The 22,153-nt window shown below is 35.6% G+C and overlaps 3 protein-coding genes across 3 annotated transcripts in view; all 3 read left to right on the top strand.

Annotated features, from left to right (window-relative positions):
- Positions 1–3,546, top strand: part of LOC147642694 (protein couch potato) — a 71,382-nt gene extending 67,836 nt beyond the window's left edge. Inside the window, exons 6-9 of the mRNA XM_086839283.1 lie at positions 354–416; positions 2,004–2,148; positions 3,059–3,261; positions 3,335–3,546. Coding sequence (XP_086695409.1) covers positions 354–416; positions 2,004–2,148; positions 3,059–3,222 — 372 coding nt within the window. The 3' untranslated portion in view covers positions 3,223–3,261; positions 3,335–3,546. The remainder of the gene's footprint in view (positions 1–353; positions 417–2,003; positions 2,149–3,058; positions 3,262–3,334) is intronic.
- Positions 3,341–10,059, top strand: LOC110188649 (RNA-binding protein). Its single transcript, XM_020958430.2, has 4 exons — positions 3,341–3,714; positions 4,045–4,082; positions 4,200–4,777; positions 6,567–10,059. The coding sequence occupies exons 1-4, from the start codon at positions 3,341–3,343 to the stop codon at positions 6,591–6,593; spliced, it is 1,017 nt and encodes a 338-aa protein (XP_020814089.2). The 3' UTR covers positions 6,594–10,059.
- Positions 10,060–12,613: 2,554 nt separating this feature from the next.
- On the top strand, positions 12,614–14,332 carry DNaseII (deoxyribonuclease II). Its single transcript, XM_020961725.2, has 2 exons — positions 12,614–12,871; positions 13,271–14,332. Exons 1-2 carry the CDS (start codon positions 12,768–12,770, stop codon positions 14,262–14,264), a joined length of 1,098 nt encoding a protein of 365 aa, XP_020817384.2. The 5' UTR covers positions 12,614–12,767; the 3' UTR covers positions 14,265–14,332.
- The last annotated feature ends 7,821 nt before the right edge of the window (positions 14,333–22,153 follow it).

Genomic DNA, 22,153 nt, shown 5'->3' on the forward strand with positions numbered 1-22,153 from the left:
ATCATTAAAATTGTCAAAAATTGGCAAAAATTTTAGTTTTTTAAATATGAAATTTGGAATGCAGATTTAGTAACCTAATATAAACCAACATATGAAAGCTTTTCGAATTAAAATGCATTGATTTTTGGCTTAGTTATAAATTTTTTAAACTTTCATTTGCTAAACAAAAATTGGTCAAAAAAGGTCAGCTTAACTATGATCGATTTCCGATTTAATTCCTAAAATTTGATTGCAAACTGCAAGTGTTCTTTCTTGTTTTAATTGATAAATTACTCAAATTAAATTACTATTCATTTTTCTACATTCTAAGAATTATTATTTTATAAATTATTTATCTGTTATATATTCCACAGCCAGTTGGCTTCGTGACATTCCATACAAGAGCTGGAGCTGAGGCCGCCAAACAGGACCTCCAGGTAATTATTAACACCAAGTCTCTAAACCCTTCTTTCACATGCCTTGTATAATCGAAGGAAAACCAACATATTTTAGCCGATTTTTTTGTGTCAGACAACACAAGAAAAGTCCGATAATGATTATATTCAGCGACAGCAAAAAACCAAACACACTTTTAACAACAAACAAAACTGTAAAGCACCCCAAAATGAAATGTACTGAAAACCAACAATTAAAATACTTGTATACTCGTATTGCCTGGCTTAAATACCGTTAGGCCCCTGTCGCCGCTGCTCAACAATCGAGCCCAAGCTCCTTTTGCATCACCCCACAGAAAAACCAAAAACCAAATAAATCAAGAAATACAAAAATAGCAAAAACTATAACCAAAGACATCAAAGATCCACACGAACACGTGCTTGCATTTGAAAGAAAATCAACTTTGACATGTCACTCAATCGCATTAAGTGTTTCCCTCTCTGTCTAGCTCTTGCTATCCCGCTCTCCAACTATCTATATAACTCTCTCTATCTAAATCTCTGTGTACCTCCTCCCTCTCAATCTCTTTCAAACTTCTCAATGAGTTATCTATCGTATTGTTTATGGTATTTGCATCACTTCCCCCTATTATTTGCTCATTCTACCAAACTCTTTGACACGCAGAGAACACAAACACACACGTAAACCGATACACTCATCACAGCCACAGCCACTCCCACACACACCCACACACACACACTTTCATCTCTGGCAAAAACTCGGCAAAATGGCAAAAGCAAAAAGCACCAACAACCAGAAAGCAACAAAATGAAAGCAACTTCTCAAGCCTGTGGTGCATGTCCCCCCCCCAGCCACGCCCCCAAGAAAACCACTCCGCCCTCTGGAAGAGCACAGTTATTTTTTAGGAAATTAGAGTAATGATACCTTCAGATTTTAATGATTGCTATAAAATAAAATAAATAGGTTTTGTACTTATTCACAGAACTATTTTTTTAAATCAAGTAAATCTTAGGAATTTGTTCAAATTAATTTGCAAAGGAAGTTCGCATTAAAGTAAGGTTTATTAAAAATTATTAGTTTAAAAAACAAATACATTTAAATGCTAAACAGAAATCTAAAATCTAAATAGATCTAAAATCATGTATAAACTTAGGAATCGATTTAAATAATTTGTATCTCGAGTTCAAGAACAATCCACAATGCTCAATCCATTTCTTGCCTTCGTTTTTAAATCCAGTTAAAGGAAAACATTACACATCGCCAAAAACAAGACCATTTACCGCCACTAACCTGTCCCAAAACTCCGTTTACAGAGCAGGCACCATGCAATACAATATCTTCGTTGAATGTCTCCCGACCCCACCCTCAAGCAATATGTTAGATCTCTTAAGAGAAAATATATATATATATCTAAATCTACCACCAAGTTTTTTTTTAACGTCACTTTTACGCGACATTCAAAATTATTTTTGGCGAATTGTTGCAAAATAAAACTACATGTAAAGTCTCCCCCAAAAACTTTTGAACTTTGCTGAAAGAAAATGAATAAAAATTACCTAAAAAAAGAGAATATACAAACCGCTGTATTTTGATCTGATCATTTACAGCAGGGTGTACGCTTCGATCCCGATATGCCCCAAACAATTCGCTTGGAATTCGCCAAGAGTAACACGAAAGTGAGCAAACCCAAACCACAGCCCAATACAGCGACAACAGCCTCACATCCTGCATTGATGCACCCACTCACTGGACGTAAGTAAAAAAAATGAAAAGAAAATCAAAAGAAAAACAAAAACCAAAATGAGATCTCGGCAGCTGCTAATTTCTTTAATTTTGTTTCGTTTCCTTTTGTGTATGTAGTTGAATATTTTTAAGAAACCAAAAGTAACTATGTTTAAGGGTACAACAAAACCGAACCGAAGGCGTACTCGATAACGTATGCTGAGCACCTCCAACTATCGAAGAACACAACAAACACACACTCTAACACACACACCGAACACCCACACACCGATCTATCCAACAATTGAGCAGTTGATAATGTTAAATATTAAACAAAGAGACAAGACCAAGCCAAACTTTGCTTCAAATGCACACAACTTTATACATATCAGCAAAATATATATCGTAAATACTATCGTATGCTATATCTACCGTATTAAATTGTTATCTCTGCATACGCAAAGTCGCTATATATATAAATATTCCTAACTAGGTTACAGCCACAATAACTACAACAACAACTATATATATAATGTACCGCACTTTGATCACTCGTAACACTTTGTGCAACTCACACACACGCTCAGCAGTACACCAAAACCATAATACATTTAACAAAAAGAAGAGAAGAAAATAAACCAAAGATATTCTAGGCCAACAAAGTCTTCAGAAAATTCTACTTGTAATACGGTTAAGAAAGTTAAAAAATTATATTCAACTTTATGGCTCCCATCTTCAATTTCCGCTCAAACGAAAGACTGAGACAACGAACTTTCAAAATTTCAAAATTGAATTTATAAATTATTTTCTTGTATTAAAACCCGTTCTCGTTCTTACCATTTTGATTTTTTGTCAACTAAAACCTGTGTTTAAATACTCCATTCTTATGTAGGCGATCTACCATCTGACTTACCCCATCTATCTTCTTCTCGACTCGCAGATCTGGGTGGGCCCTTCTTTCCGGGCGGACCCGAGCTATGGCATCATCCGTTAGCCTACTCGGCAGCCGCCGCCGCTGAGCTGCCCGGAGCCGCTGCACTGCAGCATGCCACGCTAGTGCATCCGGCCCTGCATCCGCAGGTGCCAGTGCGCTCTTATCTCTGACTAAATACAGACAAAGTAATGGAGCAGCCTATGCATCAAGTAAGTGCAAGCTTCTGTATTTATCAAACCATTAATATAAAACATACTTAATTGATTCGTTGCCCGTTTTCAGACTCAAATGACCATGCCGCCACATCATCAGACAACTGCTACTGCTATTCATCCCGGAGCTGCGATGGCTCACATGGCTGCGGCCGCGGCGGCTGCGGCTGCCGGCGGTGGCGGTGGTGCGGCTAGTGCCGCTGCCACACCACAGAGCGCTGCTGCGACGGCTGCCAACAATGTGGCTGCCGCCGCTGCCGCTGCAGCTGCTGCTGCTCAGCACCACCACTTTCTATCAAGCCCGGCGCTGGCCAGTCCCGCTGGATCCACGAACAACGCCAGCCACCCGGGAAACCCACAGATTGCGGCCAATGCGCCCTGCTCCACGTTGTTCGTGGCCAATCTTGGACAGTTCGTGTCGGAGCACGAGCTGAAGGAGGTGTTCTCTAGGTAAATTTAAGCAGGACAAGCGCTCCTTAACAGACCTTGATCAGGCCACTATTGTTGACACAAAGAATACCGCACTGAAATCACACGGGAAACCACAGTAAAGCCAGCCACCACCACTAACCACACATAAGCAGCATAACACCACTCTTGACGGCACCTCGTGAACTTTCTTAACCAAATACTAACCGAAAACTTTTGCGTTCTCTTCCTTGGTTCGTTTGTTGCCCACCATCTCCCACCCGATCACTCTCTTGTATGATACATGATAATCGACATATATATCTAAAAAATTATATATATATAACCAACTATGATATATAATATGCACAGTATGCCTGGCTTTTGTCGCCTACGAATGCACACAAAAGGTACGCACCCAATCACAACTTCTATGCCTCTGACTTTGTCTTCAACTCTGACCTCAACAAAACCAACTTCAACTTCCTACTCCTCAATATTCGCCCTCGACCTCGACCCGCCACCAGCCATGGCAGCAGCAACTGGCTCAAGCTGCTCCACCAGTAACGGCAGCAGCACCACCGGCAGCAACGCCACCGCTGCCCTCCAGCAACATCCGGTGGCATTCATCGAGTTCAAGGACCCACCGAGCGCCGCCCAAGCCATGCAGCAGCTGCAGGGTAAATATCTTCTTAGCTCGGATCGCGGATCCATTCGCATCGAGTTTGCGCGCAGCAAAATGATCACCGAGGTGGCCATGATGAACACCAAACCGCCACCGCCACCGGCACCGGCAACAGTACCGCCACCACCGGCACCGCCAGCACCACCCCTATATATCGTTAACAGCAGCGGTGCTGTGGAGCAAATGCTGTTGTCTGCACCACCACCACCGCCCACGGCACAGCAGCAACTACAGATGCAGCAGCTGCAGCAGCACCTGCAATTGCAACTGCAGCAGCATCTTCAGCTGGCAGCGGCAGCACCCTGCACCACAGATATCACCACCACCAACAGCACCACCACTAGCGTTGTTGTTAACTCACTACAGAACCACCAACTTCATCATCCAAATCAGCACCACCAAAATCATCTCTTTAGAGACGTATGTATTATTCTGGGTGAACCAAATGAACCAAGTATCTTCTATGTCTATGCCTATGTCTGTGTGCCCCGTGTATAGTAATCTAACCCCTAGATTGAGCCCCCAATCCCCGCCTCCATTGTCATTAGTTGCTTCACTAACTGCATACTCTCCTTAGCCCATAAATATTAGAATAAGCCATTCAATCCGCAAAAAGGTTGCCCGGTCCCAAAAAAATCCCTCAAATGCATGACCCAACCACATTCCTTATTCCTGGCCCCGTATTCTCCAAAAAACAAAAAACGAACCCCATTAACTATTTATAAAATTTTGCAAATTGTTATTGTTAAGCTTGCTCGTTTACTTTGCATGCTACCTCCACCACCAACAACACCACAGCAGCAGTAACATGAGCAGCAAGCAACAATCCAGCAGCAATCAGCAACAACAAGTAAGAACCTACCTAAGGGATGGCCCCACCACCACTCGCACAGCCTCTCCCACTCCCCCAAGTGTGAGTGGGTCATAACCGTAGCAATTGGAGCCGCATTTAAATACAAATTATAACACACGAAAAGTTGGCAACAATAACACAGGTTATGGTCGACGCAGCTGAAGGTTAGGTTAGGGGTTAGCCCGCCTCCTAGACGTCCGCCATTAAAACGGCAGCTTCCGTTGGGAGAACGACCGGCGGAAGCACCAGCCATCCACTAACTTGAGCACCACTCCCCACATGGAGTGTGTGTGTAGTGTGTCTGTGGTGTGACTCACGTTTCTCAAATGCTAAGAGACCACATAAATTTATTTTTTTCAATTTGCTGCAAGCAAAAGCAGCAGCAGTAGCAACAACTTCATAAAAAATGCAAAAAATTAAGCGCAGCATGCCACACCCATATGGCCATACACACATAACCCACATGGCTGGCACACCGACTTAACCACTGCCACAACAACGTTTAACTTTCAAGCTTTCAAGCGTTTTTATTTTATTTGTTCAAGGCATGAACTTTTCTTTAATTTATCGCTCGGTTGTTGGCTTGCTTTTGAAAATCGATTTACATATAGAGGGGCAAAGCACGATTAAACTGTAGTCAATTTTATAGCAATCACAGCGGTAAATCTGGTTACTAGACTGACTCTTATCCTCTATTATAGAAATATTTAAATTACTAAGAGTTGACATTGGTTTTCATAGACTATAGTAATGTAGAACAAGAGGGAAAGTTTGTATATTCTTACAGTTAGTCATAGGATCATGATTTCGAACTTTTAAACTATCATAACTAAGCCAAAAATACATTAATTTCAATTCGGAAAGCTTTTCTATGCTTGTTTTTAATTAATCTGCATACTCAAATTAAGATTTTTTACAATTTTGATGATGTAACCCCTTATAAAATGTTGAAAAGTTTTCAATAATTTATTTTTCTACCAGACATGGCTAGACCGACTCCCCTGTTGATGCTGATTAAGAATATATTTGATTTATAGGGTCGGAAATAAATCCTTCACTCAGTATCAAGCTTCTGACTGAAATTAAATACCTTTGCAGGGATATAAAAATAATCATATTAAATTACAAGCCGCAAACTAACAAAAGTAGAAGGAAGTTACTAGGAATTTAAAGCAATTATTTAATTTTTAAAGAATGCTAATCTTTAAGTAGTTTCTCTAAATATTTAACTTAACTCCTCGCATGTCTAGAATCACAAAAATTCACCATAATAGCCGGCATGCCTAGCCACCAAACAACCATTCCGCCCCACTGACACACACTAACTATCCCCTTCGATTTGTGAATTATTTTCAGAGGAGCGGGTATGGAATCAAGGCATGATTTGCTCGCTAAGAAGCTAGAGCGCGAGATGCAGCAACAGCAGACGCAAGTGCACCACCAGGCGCAGCAGCAGCAGCAACCGCAACAGCAGCACCACCATGTAGCGGCTCAGCACTACCATCATAGCCACCAGACAGCGCACCACCACAGCAACAGCAGCAGCAACAGCAGCAGCAACAGCAGCAGGCACAGCAGCAGCACCTGAGCCACCACCATCATCACCATCATCATCAGCAGCAACAGTTTTTGATGACGCCGACAGCGACCTGACCCGGTGGCACTCTGAGCCACCATTACCACCATCAGCAGCAGCCGCACCACCAGCTCCATCAGCAGCAGCAGCAACAGCCGCAGCAGCACAGCAGCCGCAGCAGCCGCAGACGATGCAGCCGCACCACATCTACTCGTACGTGCTGCCGGCGGTCAGTCACATAGCAGCCTGATGACACCACATTTGAGTTTGAACTTGAGGGCTAAGACGCTCCGCATGCAACGGATTCATGCGAGAAGGGGAAACCTTTAGTTATAGACATAAAGAAAAAAACCAATGAAAAAAGCAACAAAAAAAATAACAAAAACAAAATGGAAAAAATGAAAAAAGAAAGTTAATTTATATGTGACAGAAAACAAAAGAAGGATTCAGATCCCGTAACCCAGTTTAGTGAAATTTTTCGACAGGCAACAAAAACGATTGTAGTGAAAACCAAAAATATGAAAACGGGAAAACTTGTAGTAAAATATACAATTTACGATAGATCGGAAGCTGAGCGAACTACTTAACTAAGTTAAATGCAATACAGCCGATATGTCCCCTTAAACGAATACACATATATCCATAACACTATGTATATCCATATATATATATATATATATATATTTATATTTATATATATGTGTAGAAAGCTGATCAAGAATTCAAAGGTTATTATTTAGCTCCCATTAAGAGTTTTCAATGATTTTGTTTATACGTTTATGTTCGTTTTTATTTATCCTTATCACTCCCGATTGAACCCGACCTACAACAAATGGAATTGAGACATAAAATTCGACACGTTTTTTTCCCATTGCTTTCGTTTTTATGGTATCAAGCAGACAACAGTTTAAGGGAATAAAGAAATATAAACAGAATATAACGAAAATTAAGTAAAGCAAGAAGAAAAATATATAATTATAGCTTAACCGAATGTGCCCTTTAAATAGCTCTCTTTCTAGAATTATAAAATATTACGAAACAAAACCAAAACAATTTAAATATATGCATTAATGTAATAATTGTATAACTAGTAAGGTAATTTTCAAAAATGTTACTCAACAAGAAAACTCTACAAAAAAAGAAAAAGAACAACAACGAGTAGTCGACGTCATCGTATGAATTTCAATTTATATTGAGGCATACTGAAAGCTGGTTTCGAAATTTATTTGTTTAAAACGTAAGAATAACAAAATTTAAATGTGAATTTGAAACTTACCCGATAGGACCTATCGACGACTTGAAGTGAACGTTGCAAGTGCGCTGTAGTGAAGCAAAGACTCGAACAAACAGATCTTTAACAAAGATGTAAAGTTAAACGAAACCGAAACCGAAACTTTAACGGAAACTGGCACAGGACACTCTAAACTTTCCGCCCAGAAAAACATATGTTTTCTTTCGCCATTTTGTTGAGCATTTTCTGCATGCCCCTTACAAAGACTTGAACTTTACTAGAGGGCCCCCTAACCTAAAGGACTCCGGTTAAATAATGAGAAACTATTCCTAACTAACTTTCGAAATGCTAGAACAATCAAATCACATTTCTTGCTAAACCAACGATCGATTTAGTGGGGGGAGGGCGCAGAATGAATGAGCAGGAGGGACTGAGGAGAGTGTAACCTCGAACAAGGACGAATAAATAAAATCAATTGCATATCATCTTACGTAGCGAGGCATAAACCGAGTATGTATAACTAAAATCAGAACAAAATACAAATTCAATTGTAACTAAAAGCAACAACAAAACAGCAGAAACCAACTACAATTAATGATAAAAACCATGTTAGGCTTAAAGGCTAACCAACTATATATAGTTACATATATAAACGACCATTTGTAGGCAAGCTTTTTACATAATAATTTTTAAATGTTTTCGAAGGAGTTCGTTCAGTCTCGTTTAAACCAATTTAAGTATATATACGGATAAAATCTTCAAATTTTACCAAAGTTGTCCTTACTAATTTAACACTTTAAGTTAACGGCTTCACACAATTTGTTAAACAAAAAAAAAAAACCAAACAAAACAGAATAGACCCATGAGTAAATCCACTAATTTTAAATGTTTTTAAAGCTTAGTTTAGGGTAGATGTGACTAGACATACCAAAGGCATATTTGACAAAAAGAAGAAGTAATAAGACAATTGTTAAGAGAAAATATGATAAACCTAATGAGAAACACTGTTTAATTGGTACAATTTTAGCCCTCTTCTACACGTTTTCTTTTTTATTTAATTCCCTGTCTAACTTTAGTCGAATGTAAAATGCATATTCCGTCCAATTACATTTCTTGCTTTCCTCTTGCCCGAAAATATCATCTCTTCGCCAGCATCGCGTTGGTTCGAAAGCATCATTCGAACTTAAGAACAGAGGTCTACTTATAAGTCTGTAATCTTTACACACACACCCACACACACACACACACACAAATGGAAACACACTTACCACAGTAACAACTAAATTAGTAAAAGTTTTAGTAAGTAAGGAAGGAAAGTGTTTGATTAAACATATATTGTACTAATGCATATCATAAAATTGCGCCTTTCAAAACAATTTAAATTAAAACAAGAAGCCCGATGACGGAAAACAAAAATATTTACAACTATAAATAAGCTTAAATAACAAGAAGAAAAACCATTATTAGAAGCTAATGTATGAAACAAATATTTTCGAAATTAATTTTTAGATTCTAAGCAAGAGATGGTCGAGGAGCCTAAGAAGAATATGCAACAAAGGCAATGAACATACGCATAAATCGCAGGTGTAAGTGCATATGTGTGGGAGTGTGCCTGTGTATGTGTGCGTGTGTGTGTGCGTGTGTGTTCCTAGGAAAATCTTGTGCAATTTTTCAATGAGAAAGAAGGCAAGGAAAGATAACCAGCGCGGTGGCAAGGTTGTTCGATTCCCACCCCCATAACCACTTCGAGGCTTAATTTCCAGACATTCTTTAATCGAAATTTCATAGCTATATACATATAGATTATACCGATCTGCAGCATGCAAATATTGGACTTGGACTCCAATCGGATTATCTCAGCAACACCAGGAGAAACTTAGCGCGTAGACGATAAACTAAAGAATGCTAAAACGAATGAATGACAGAAAAAACCTAAACTAAACAATATGAATTATGGGAACATTATATGAATATATATACACACACATATGTAAAACATTTTTGAAGGAAACAAAAGAAAAAAACTTAATAACAATTACAAAGGGAGGAAAAATAACAAATACATATCAGCAAACGGATAAAGAACAAAATGAGAAGAAACTTTTACAAGAAGCATTATTAAGACAAAACAAAAACCGATATGTTTTGATGTGGTTTTTAAATTTTTAAACATTGTAAGCGTAAAAAGGCAAGAAAGCAGTTACCAAAAATGGAAAGGGAGACGACAGCATAACTGAATGGAAGCTTAGTAATAGATTATGGAACTACTTACATAAATGCTAGCTATATGCTTACATAGTAACGACATATCTATATATGTATATATGTGGAAGCAGTAATAGAAAGACAGTAAACAGTAACCGTATCGATAGTTCATTAACAACAAATATTCTACTCTATTGTATTTATTGCGTTTGCTATGATTTTCGTCTCGAGAATGCCTCCGTTGCGTACTGGATTCTTTGTTTAGTTTAAGTTCCCGCCCAATTGATTGCCTTATGTTTGCCTAAACAATTATATTACGAACAATTCAATACTAATTTCTAAGTAATTTATATTTACATGTATATGTATTGTATACCTCTATTATAAACCCCATATATAAATATACTTATATCATTTGTGTAGCCTTAACTTAGAACTTTTCAATTGACGGTATTAATTATGCATAATAAAACTTTATATTTTGTTCGTTAAACAAATTATTTATTTGTTTCATTCCGCTCATTCAACATACACACTCACACAAGATAAACCTTTGAAGAAACGAATTTTAAATTAGTGAAAATTTTTGCGAGAAAATTAAAACCAACTATACAATTACATATATTATACTACATACATATATGAGTCTCTCCCCTCTTACAATTCTGAGTCATTTGAGGGAGAGCCAAGCCTAGAAAAGCATTATACTCAACCACAACTGGCTACAGACAGAGCAGAAAATTCGCTGTAAATTTGTAATACATAAAGTACTATGCAGAAACATATGTATAGTATATCTATAGAAGGTTAAGTAGGAAAGGTAACTGATATTAAATATTGAAAATATCAGGGCAGAGGCAGAGAGAAAGTACGGTCAGCAGAAAATGGAGATAACACAAGTCAAAACATATCAAACTCGTGCCCGATTAAAACTACATATATATATATACACTATATATAAATTAAAAGCAGCCACAAATTATGCGCAGCAATTTCTAATGATAAAAGAAGGAGAAAATTGATAAATTATTAAACATGAACCGAATGTCAAACGGGAAATGCATCTTTTATTTGCATGACTCAATGTTGAGTGTACTTTTATCAGTAAATAATACGAACAAAATGATTAATATTAATTATAATATTGAAACTACAACAAATGGCAACTATTTGTCTATTTTGAGGCTCATTTATTTCAAATTTTTGCAAAACAAAACAAACTTTCTTTTCAACAATCGAACAAAGATCTTTTGCTAATATTGTAAAAACAAATTGATTTTTCAAAGCAAATGAAAAAAGAAATATATAGCTAAATATTATTATAAAACTTACATAAAGCAGAAACAAAACTCGTATATATATAAATATAAATATCAGCCTTGTTCTTTATATATATATTTGAAAACAAAAACAAACAAAAAAAGGAAACCATACAAAATATTAATAAATTATTAACTACTATAAAAAAATGGATACAAAAACATAAAAAATATTTAGCGAAAATATTGTATTGTGAGTTTAAATGTATTGTTGCATACAAAACCAAAGAAAGACATAAATCGGTACAGTTAAGTTAAATGTAAAACTAAATGGCAATACCAACCGATTGGCAGTGACACTTGATTGACAAGAACCGAACAGATCAGATCAGATCAGAACAGAACAGAACAGAACAGAACCGAAACGAAAGTAAGGTGAACCATTTTTTCAGAGACAGCAACCAGCGATAAGAACTAATCGAAACTAAATTCAATTGAAAGTACCATGCAGATTATTTCAAATCAATAATAGCAGGGGGTCAGGCCCAAGACAAATTATACAATTTGATAACGATAATATTTTCAAGCGATCTAGATCGGGGAAAGCACAAACGATACGCCCTGCATCCAAAGGGAAGCAAAAGAACAAATCGCAGTTTGCAGCAGGCGACAAATTATAATAATAATAATACAAATAATAAATAAAAACTTTAACAATTGTTTTGTGTAATTGTAAACAAATGGAATTTGTTGTGGCTGGGCCTTGGCAAGGCAAGATCGGTTAAAGGTATGTATAAATATGAAAGTAAAATGCTTTCTTTTTAAATCCAATAAAATCCAGAAATTGGTGATTTTGATTTTTATCTCAATTTAAATTAATGATATAATAGGGTGTATTATAGTCTTTATTATATACATTTTTGTGCATGTTCTTATCTCTGCTCAAATGATCTCTGGCAATAAGTACCTAACCTCTCAGATGTTGATAAGCCGAGTACAAAAAACCCAAAACGGGTCATTTTAGAGCGGCTCAACGATAACAACAACAAACAGGAAGACCTGAACACAAATATCCACAGACATATTAGAGTCCAGCTCAACGATAATAAATGCAAACAGGAATAACTCAAGTGTTATTTGCTCAGCTTTTCTACCTGGAGACGCTGCGAAAGATGCCCCTCTTGGAAACACCCTGTATTTCCGGCACTTAGGGCAGCTGTTGATTGATATAGATTCATTATCTCCCATTTAGTTGTCTTCCGACTGAGCTACTCGTAGGTTGTGCAATGAGATCTGTGTGTTTCGTCTTGCTGCTCGTTTGGTTTGCGAGCCAAAGCGAGGCTAATAAAAAGGTGTCCTGCAAGGATGAACAGGGCAACGATGTGGATTGGTGAGTTTTTTAGTTAGGATTCATTGTCTTAATTTTTCCGGCTAAAACTATAAGAAGGGTTTACTGAATTGAAATTAAATATTGCCATAACTGAACACATAATTTGTTATTTGCATTGAAAACGTTTGGCAAATATGAGTGACTATTTGTAAATATCAAGATAACTTTAAAGTGTACTAAGTGATACAACGAGAACTTGTGTGATATAATTTTATATATTGCTATTAATAGCCAAGCAGTAAGATGTTCTCCCTAAGGAGGTCTAATCATGGGTTATCATTGTTTTTCCCTGTGCTATATTTTTGCCTTAATCAAATTAAACAGATTTGTGTCTTGCAATTTCTGTAAAAATGAAAACCGAACTCCATACTAAAATCCACATTTATTTAACCTTTACAGGTGGCACTTGTACAAGTTGCCCAAGCATTATCAGCACAATGACTTGGGCAAGGACGTCACTGGACTCCGGTACTTGTATGTGACCAGCCAGAGCTACGAAACCTGGCAGCTATCCGGCAAGCGGATCAATGAACCCGGATCCCTACCGGCCCAAACCCTTAATCCCCTGAACGCCGATCCAACGCATATCCTGTTGGCGGCCTACAACGATCAGCAGCCGAACGGCACTGTTTTCAGCAACGGAGGACATGCCAAGGGAGTGGTGGCCAGCGATGGGGAAACGGCAATCTGGCTCGTCCACTCGGTGCCCAAGTATCCCACTGTCCCCGACTACTCGTATCCCACATCTGGGGAGCAGTACGCCCAGAGTATGCTCTGCATCACCCTGAAGGCCGAGGATCTGGAGAAGGTGGGTCAGGTGCTGGTCTACAATGAACCGCACTTTTACTACGAGCGAAATCCCCTGGTCGGTCGGTCCGACGAACTGTTCCCGAGTCTGGAGAGAGCTCTGCATGGTCAGTGGCGTACGGAGTCACCATTCCAAAAGGAAGTCGAGCTGCGCAGCTTCGACGGCAAGAAGTTCCGGCTATTCGGCAAGAGTGGACGAGCCAATGTGGAGCTGTACGCCGATGTGGTGGCCCCTGCTCTGGATGTTAGCCTCTTTGTGGAGGCGTGGCGCGATGGTGCCGGAAATCTGCCAAATAGCTGCGAGAAATCCGACAAGGTACTGAACGTTGAGTCCATCTCGAACCTGGAGCTCTCGGTGGACTTCAAGACAACCCAGGACCACTCAAAGTGGGCCGTATCCCGTCCGAGCGGCATTCTAATCTATCACTGGCGTGTCGGCGGCGGGGATTGGATTTGTGTTGGCGACATCAACCGGCAGCAGGGCCAGCTGCAGCGTGGAGGAGGAACCGTGTGCCACAAGAGCGCCAGAGTCTCCAACCTGTACCGCCAGCTGGTCGCCAACTACGACAAGTGTGCCGAGGAGTAATGGATTCCCAGAAATATTGTCAAACAGTGAACTGCAAAATAAATAAACCAGAATTAATTTCTTCCTAATTCCTGTAACACAATTTTATGGTCTGCCAATGAAGTTTTGATCAGCATTTAAAGCTGATTTTAAAAAATTGATTCGACAAAATATTTAACTTAACTGTAAGAAATAACAAATCCAACAACAAAATGCAAATCCAATTTGGCGAATTCTCCATACAAATTTCTTAATTTCTTGGTTTTCTGTACCAGGCAAACAGAAAGCTTCGCAAGCAACTCTTCGGCTGATTAAAAAGTTCTAAAATAACGGATCTTAAAAGAGAGGAACGGGAAGAACCTCTCTGATTGGTCAGTTCAAACGTAAACAAAGGGCGGCCATTAGATAAATTCAAATGTAAACAAAGGAAGCCATTAAAAAGTTCTGAAGTAACGGATCCCCAAAGAAGGCAACCTCTCTGATTGGTCAATTCGAACGTAAACAAAGGGCGGCCATTAGTAGAGTTGAAAAGATCCGTTATAATCAGCTCGTGCTGTTGTGCTGCTGCTGGGTTGCTGCCAGCTGTTTCTGTTTGCCTGGTTACACCAATTGTTGAATTAGTCTGACTAGAGTCCATATTTGTAAGATATAACAACAAATCCAACAACACACGTAGCTGAGTTATCGAAATTCGCTATTCAACTCGTCTTTATGTACCAGGCAAACAGAATGTTGAGCAAGCAGCTGCTCCGCTGGTACAAATGTCCTAAAATAACGGATCTTCAAAGAGGGGAACGTGAAGAACCTTCTCTGATTGGTCAATTCAAACGTAAACAAAAGGCGGCCATTAGGTTAAATTCAATTGTAAACACAGGGCGGCCATTAAAGTCCTGAAGTAACCTCTTTGATTTGTCAATTCAAACGTAAACAAAGGGCGGCCATTAGGAAAGTTGAAAAGATCCGTTGTAATCAGCTCATGCTGTTGAGCTGATGCTGGGTTGCTGCCAGCCGTTTCTGTTTGCCTGGTATAATTAATAAATTTGTATGGTTAAACAACGCCGAGCCGGGGCTAGGCAGAATTTATTAAAATGTTAAACTGAGTATGGTATGCAGGTTTTATTATCCCAATAAAAACTAGCACAGGACAGCTTTCCGAATTGAATTTAATGCACTTTTGGCTTTGTTATGCATTTTTTAAACTTTGATTGGTCGCAAAAATTTTGGTATAAAAATATAGATAAATATTGGCTCAAAGAATGGATTTCAATTTTAGTCACAAGGTATTTTAAAATGTTAAATTAAGTATGCAGGTTTGTTAACCAGTGAAATAACACAGGCAGCTTTCCGAATTGAATTAAATGCATTTTTAGCTTTGTTATGAATTTTTTTAAACGTTGATTGACCGCAAAAATTTTGGTATAAAAATATAAATAATATGACTAAATGAATGGATTTCAATTTCATTCCGAAGGGTGTAAAACGTGAAGGAGTCATTTCCGACCCTATAAACCATATATATTCTTGATCAGCATTAAACGCTGAATCGATCTAGCCATGTCCGGCCAAAATCTATTTCTTTGCAAAATTTCCGAAAATTTCAAATTTTTATAAGGGGTTACATCATTAAAATTGTCAAAAATTGGCAAAAAATTGAATTTATTAAAATGTTAAACTGAGTATGCAGGTTTATTATCCCGATAAAAACGAACGCAGGACTGCTTTCCGAATTGAATTTAATGCACTTTTCGCTTTGTTATGCATTTTTTAAACTTTGATTGGTCGCAAAAATGTTGGTATAAAAATATAAATAATATGGCTCAATGAATGGATTTCAATTTTAGTCCGAAAGTTGTAAAACGTGAAGGAGTCATTTCCGACCCTATAAACCATATATATTCTTGATCAGCATTAAAAGCTGAATCGATCTAGCCATGTCCGGCAAAAAAATCTATTTCTTTGCAAAATTTCCGAAAATTTCAAATTTTTATAAGGGGTTACATCATTAAAATTGTCAAAAATTGGCAAAAAATTGAATTTATTAAAATGTTAAACTGAGTATGCAGGTTTATTATCCCGATAAAAACAAACACAGGATGTTCCGAATTGAATTTAATGCACTTTTGGCTTTGTTAACAAGGTTGTTTAACATGTTAAACCAAATAGAAACTAACACAGAACTTTCCGAATTAAATTAAATGCATTTTTAGTTTTGTTATGCATTTTTTAAAACTTGATTGGCCGCAAAAATGTTGGTATAAAAATATAAATAATATGGCTCAATGAATGGATTTCAATTTTAGTCCGAAAGTTGTAAAACGTGAAGGAGTCATTTCCGACCCTATAAACCATATATATTCTTGATCAGCATTAAACGCTGAATCGATCTAGCCATGTCCGGCCAAAATCTATTTCTTTGCAAAATTTCCGAAAATTTCAAATTTTTATAAGGGGTTACATCATTAAAATTGTCAAAAATTGGCAAAAAATTGAATTTATTAATATGTTAAACTGAGTATGCAGATTTATTATCCCAATAAAAACTAACACAGGACTGCTTTCCGAATTGAATTTAATGCACTTTTGGCTTTGTTATGCATTTTTTAAACCTTGATTGTACGCAAAAATGTTGGTATAAAAATATAGATAAATATTGGCTCAACGATTGGATTAAAATTTTAGTCACAAGGTTGTTTAACATGTTAAATTAAGTATGCAGTTTTGTTACCCAAATAGAAACTAACACAGAACAGATTTCCGAATTAAATTAAATGCATTTTTAGTTTTGTTATGCATTTTTTAAAACTTGTTTGGTCGCAAAAATTTTGGTATAAAAATATAAATAATATGGCTCAATGAATGGATTTCAATTTTAGTCCGAAAGTTGTAAAACGTGAAGGAGTCATTTCCGACCCTATAAACCATATATATTCTTGATCAGCATTAAAAGCTGAATCGATCTAGCCATGTCCGGCCAAAATCTATTTCTTTGCAAAATTTCCGAAAATTTCAAATTTTTATAAGGGGTTACATCATTAAAATTGTCAAAAATTGGCAAAAAATTGAATTTATTAAAATGTTAAACTGAGTATGCAGGTTTATTATCCCGATAAAAACGAACACAGGACTGCTTTCCGAATTGAATTTAATGCACTTTTGGCTTTGTTATGCATTTTTTAAACTTTGATTGGTCGCAACAATTTTGGTATAAAAATATAGATAAATATTGGCTCAAAGAATGGATTTAAATTTTAGTCACAAGGTGGTTTAAAATGTTAAATTAAGTATGCAGTTTTGTTACCCAAATAGAAACTAACACAGAACAGCTTTCCGAATTAAATTAAATGAATTTTTAGCTTTGTTATGCATTTTTTAAACCTTGATTGGCCGCAAAAATGTTGGTATAAAAATATAAATAATATGGCTCAATGAATGGATTTCAATTTTAGTCCGAAAGTTGTAAAACGTGAAGGAGTCATTTCCGACCCTATAAACCATATATATTCTTGATCAGCATAAAAAGCTGAATCGATCTAGCCATGGCCGGCCAAAATCTATTTCTTTGCAAAATTTCCGAAAATTTCAAATTTTTATAAGGGGTTACATCATTAAAATTGTCAAAAATTGGCAAAAAATTGAATTTATTAAAATGTTAAACTGAGTATGCAGATTTATTATCCCAATAAAAACTAACACAGGACAGCTTTCCGAATTAAATTAAATGCATTTTTAGTTTTGTTATGCATTTTTTAAAACTTGATTGGCCGCAAAAATGTTGGTATAAAAATATAAATAATATGGCTCAATGAATGGATTTCAATTTTAGTCCGAAAGTTGTAAAACGTGAAGGAGTCATTTCCGACCCTATAAACCATATATATTCTTGATCAGCATTAAAAGCTGAATCGATCTAGCCATGTCCGGCCAAAATCTATTTCTTTGCAAAATTTCCGAAAATTTCAAATTTTTATAAGGGGTTACATCATTAAAATTGTCAAAAATTGGCAAAAAATTGAATTTATTAAAATGTTAAACTGAGTATGCAGGTTTATTATCCCGATAAAAACGAACGCAGGACTGCTTTCCGAATTGAATTTAATGCACTTTTGGCTTTGTTATGCATTTTTTAAACTTTGATTGGTCGCAAAAATGTTGGTATAAAAATATAAATAATATGGCTCAATAATTTTGGTATAAAAATATAGATAAATATTGGCTCAAAGAATGGATTTAAATTTTAGTCACAAGGTTGTTTAAAATGTTAAATTAAGTATGAAGTTTTGTTACCCAAATAGAAACTAACACAGAACAGCTTTCTGAATTAAATTAAATGTATTTTTAGTTTTGTTAGGCATTTTTTAAACCTTGATTGGCCGCAAAAATGTTGGTATAAAAATATAAATAATATGGCGCAATGAATGGATTTCAATTTTAGTCCGAAAGTTGTAAAACGTGAAGGAGTCATTTCCGACCCTATAAACCATATATATTCTTGATCAGCATTAAAAGCTGAATCGATCTAGCCATGTCCGGCCAAAATCTATTTCTTTGCAAAATTTCCGAAAATTTCAAATTTTTATAAAGGGTTACATCATTAAAATTGTCAAAAATTGGCAAAAAATGGAATTTATTAATATGTTAAACTGAGTATGCAGATTTATTATCCCAATAAAAACTAACACAGGACTGCTTTCCGAATTGAATTTAATGCACTTTTGGCTTTGTTATGCATTTTTTAAACTTTGATTGGTCGCAAAAATTTTGGTATAAAAATATAGATAAATATTGGCTCAACGATTGGATTAAAATTTTAGTCACAAGGTTGTTTAAAATGTTAAATTAAGTATGCAGTTTTGTTACCCAAATAGAAACTAACACAGAACAGCTTTCCGAATTGAATTAAATGCATTTTTAGTTTTGTTATGCCGAAAATTTTAAAATTTTTTTAATATTTAAACCCCTTAAAAAAATTTTTTTTTTCTTTGCACAATTTCCGAAAATTTCAAATTTTTTTAATGATGTAACCCCTTATAAAAATTTGAAATTTTCGGAAATTTTGCAAAGTAATAGATTTTGGCCGGACATGGCTAGATCGATTCAGCTTTTAATGCTGATCAAGAATATATATGGTTTATAGGGTCGGAAATGACTCCTTCACGTTTTACAACTTTCGGACTAAAATTGAAATCCATTCATTGAGCCATATTATTTATATTTTTATACCAACATTTTTGCGGCCAACCAAGGTTTAAAAAATGCATAACAAAACTAAAAATGCATTTAATTCAATTCGGAAAGCTGTTCTGTGTTAGTTTCTATTTGGGTAACAAAACTGCATACTTAATTTAACATTTTAAACCACCTTGTGACTAAAATTTAAATCCATTCTTTGAACCAATATTTATCTATATTTTTATACCAAAATTGTTGCGACCAATCAAATTTTAAAAAATGCATAACAAAGCCAAAAGTGCATTAAATTCAATTCGGAAAGCAGTCCTGTGTTAGTTTTTATCTGGATAATAAATCTGCATACTCAGTTTAACATATTAATAAATTCAATTTTTTGCCAATTTTTGACAATTTTAATGATGTAACCCCTTATAAAAATTTGAAATTTTCGGAAATTTTGCAAAGAAATAGATTTTGGCCGGACATGGCTAGATCGATTCAGCTTTTAATGCTGATCAAGAATATATATGGTTTATAGGGTCGGAAATGACTCCTTCACGTTTTACAACTTTCGGACTAAAATTGAAATCCATTCATTGAGCCATATTATTTATATTTTTATACCAACATTTTTGCGGCCAATCAAGTTTTAAAAAATGCATAACAAAACTAAAAATGCATTTAATTCAATTCGGAAAGCTGTTCTGTGTTAGTTTCTATTTGGGTAACAAAACTGCATACTTAATTTAACATTTTAAACAACCTTGTGACTAAAATTTTAATCCAATCGTTGAGCCAATATTTATCTTTATTTTTATACCAAAACTGATGCGACCAATCAAAGTTTAAAAAATGCATAACAAAGCCAAAAGTGCATTAAATTCAATTCGGAAAGCAGTCTGTGTTAGTTTTTATTTGGATAATAAACCTGCATACTCAGTTTAACATTTTAATAAATTCAATTTTTTGCCAATTTTTGACAATTTTAATGATGTAACCCCTTATAAAAATTTGAAATTTTCGGAAATTTTGCAAAGAAATAGATTTTGGCCGGACATGGCTAGATCGATTCAGCTTTTAATGCTGATCAAGAATATATATGGTTTATAGGGTCGGAAATGACTCCTTCACGTTTTACAACTTTCGGACTAAAATTGAAATCCATTCATTGAGCCATATTATTTATATTTTTATACCAACATTTTTGCGGCCAACCAAGGTTTAAAAAATGCATAACAAAACTAAAAATGCATTTAATTCAATTCGGAAAGCTGTTCTGTGTTAGTTTCTATTTGGGTAACAAAACTGCATACTTAATTTAACATTTTAAACCACCTTGTGACTAAAATTTAAATCCATTCTTTGAACCAATATTTATCTATATTTTTATACCAAAATTGTTGCGACCAATCAAATTTTAAAAAATGCATAACAAAGCCAAAAGTGCATTAAATTCAATTCGGAAAGCAGTCCTGTGTTCGTTTTTATTTGGATAATAAACCTGCATAATCAGTTTAACATTTTAATAAATTCCATTTTTTGCCAATTTTTGACAATTTTAATGATGTAACCCCTTATAAAAATTTGAAATTTTCGGAAATTTTGCAAAGAAATAGATTTTGGCCGGACATGGCTAGATCGATTCAGCTTTTAATGCTGATCAAGAATGTATATGGTTTATAGGGTCGGAAATGACTCCTTCACGTTTTACAACTTTCGGACTAAAATTGAAATCCATTCATTGAGCCATATTATTTATATTTTTATACCAACATTTTTGCGGCCAACCAAGGTTTAAAAAATGCATAACAAAACTAAAAATGCATTTAATTCAATTCGGAAAGCTGTTCTGTGTTAGTTTCTATTTGGGTAACAAAACTGCATACTTAATTTAACATTTTAAACAACCTTGTGACTAAAATTTTAATCCAATCGTTGAGCCAATATTTATCTATATTTTTATACCAAAATTGTTGCGACCAATCAAAGTTTAAAAAATGCATAACAAAGCCAAAAGTGCATTAAATTCAATTCGGAAAGCAGTCCTGTGTTAGTTTTTATTTGGATAATAAATCTGCATACTCAGTTTAACATATTAATAAATTCAATTTTTTGCCAATTTTTGACAATTTTAATGATGTAACCCCTAATAAAAATTTTTTTTTTTCTTTGCAAAATTTCCGAAAATTTCAAATTTTTTTAATGATGTAACCCCTTATAAAAATTTGAAATTTTCGGAAATTTTGCAAAGAAATAGATTTTGGCCGGACATGGCTACATCGATTCAGCTTTTAATGCTGATCAAGAATATATATGGTTTATAGGGTCGGAAATGACTCCTTCACGTTTTACAACTTTCGGACTAAAATTGAAATCCATTCATTGAGCCATATTATTTATATTTTTATACCAACATTTTTGCGGCCAACCAAGGTTTAAAAAATGCATAACAAAACTAAAAATGCATTTAATTCAATTCGGAAAGCTGTTCTGTGTTAGTTTCTATTTGGGTAACAAAACTGCATACTTAATTTAACATTTTAAACCACCTTGTGACTAAAATTTAAATCCATTCTTTGAACCAATATTTATCTATATTTTTATACCAAAATTGTTGCGACCAATCAAAGTTTAAAAAATGCATAACAAAGCCAAAAGTGCATTAAATTCAATTCGGAAAGCAGTCCTGTGTTCGTTTTTATCGGGATAATAAATCTGCATACTCAGTTTAACATATTAAT

The sequence above is a fragment of the Drosophila serrata genome, unplaced genomic scaffold, assembly GCF_035046125.1.
Source record: "Drosophila serrata isolate PLE 108 unplaced genomic scaffold, ASM3504612v1 contig_364, whole genome shotgun sequence".
Classification (NCBI taxonomy): Eukaryota; Metazoa; Arthropoda; class Insecta; order Diptera; family Drosophilidae; genus Drosophila; species Drosophila serrata.

Bases quoted from the DNA above. Each gene is read 5' to 3' on its own strand.
- DNaseII (XM_020961725.2), top strand. From the start codon at position 12,768: ATGAGATCTGTGTGTTTCGTCTTGCTGCTCGTTTGGTTTGCGAGCCAA. The intron at 12,872-13,270 runs GTGAGTTTTTTA...TAACCTTTACAG, and splicing joins CAGGGCAACGATGTGGATTG to GTGGCACTTGTACAAGTTGC.
- LOC110188649 (XM_020958430.2), top strand. From the start codon at position 3,341: ATGACCATGCCGCCACATCATCAGACAACTGCTACTGCTATTCATCCC. The intron at 3,715-4,044 runs GTAAATTTAAGC...TAATATGCACAG, and splicing joins CTGAAGGAGGTGTTCTCTAG to TATGCCTGGCTTTTGTCGCC. The intron at 4,778-6,566 runs GTATGTATTATT...AATTATTTTCAG, and splicing joins AAAATCATCTCTTTAGAGAC to AGGAGCGGGTATGGAATCAA.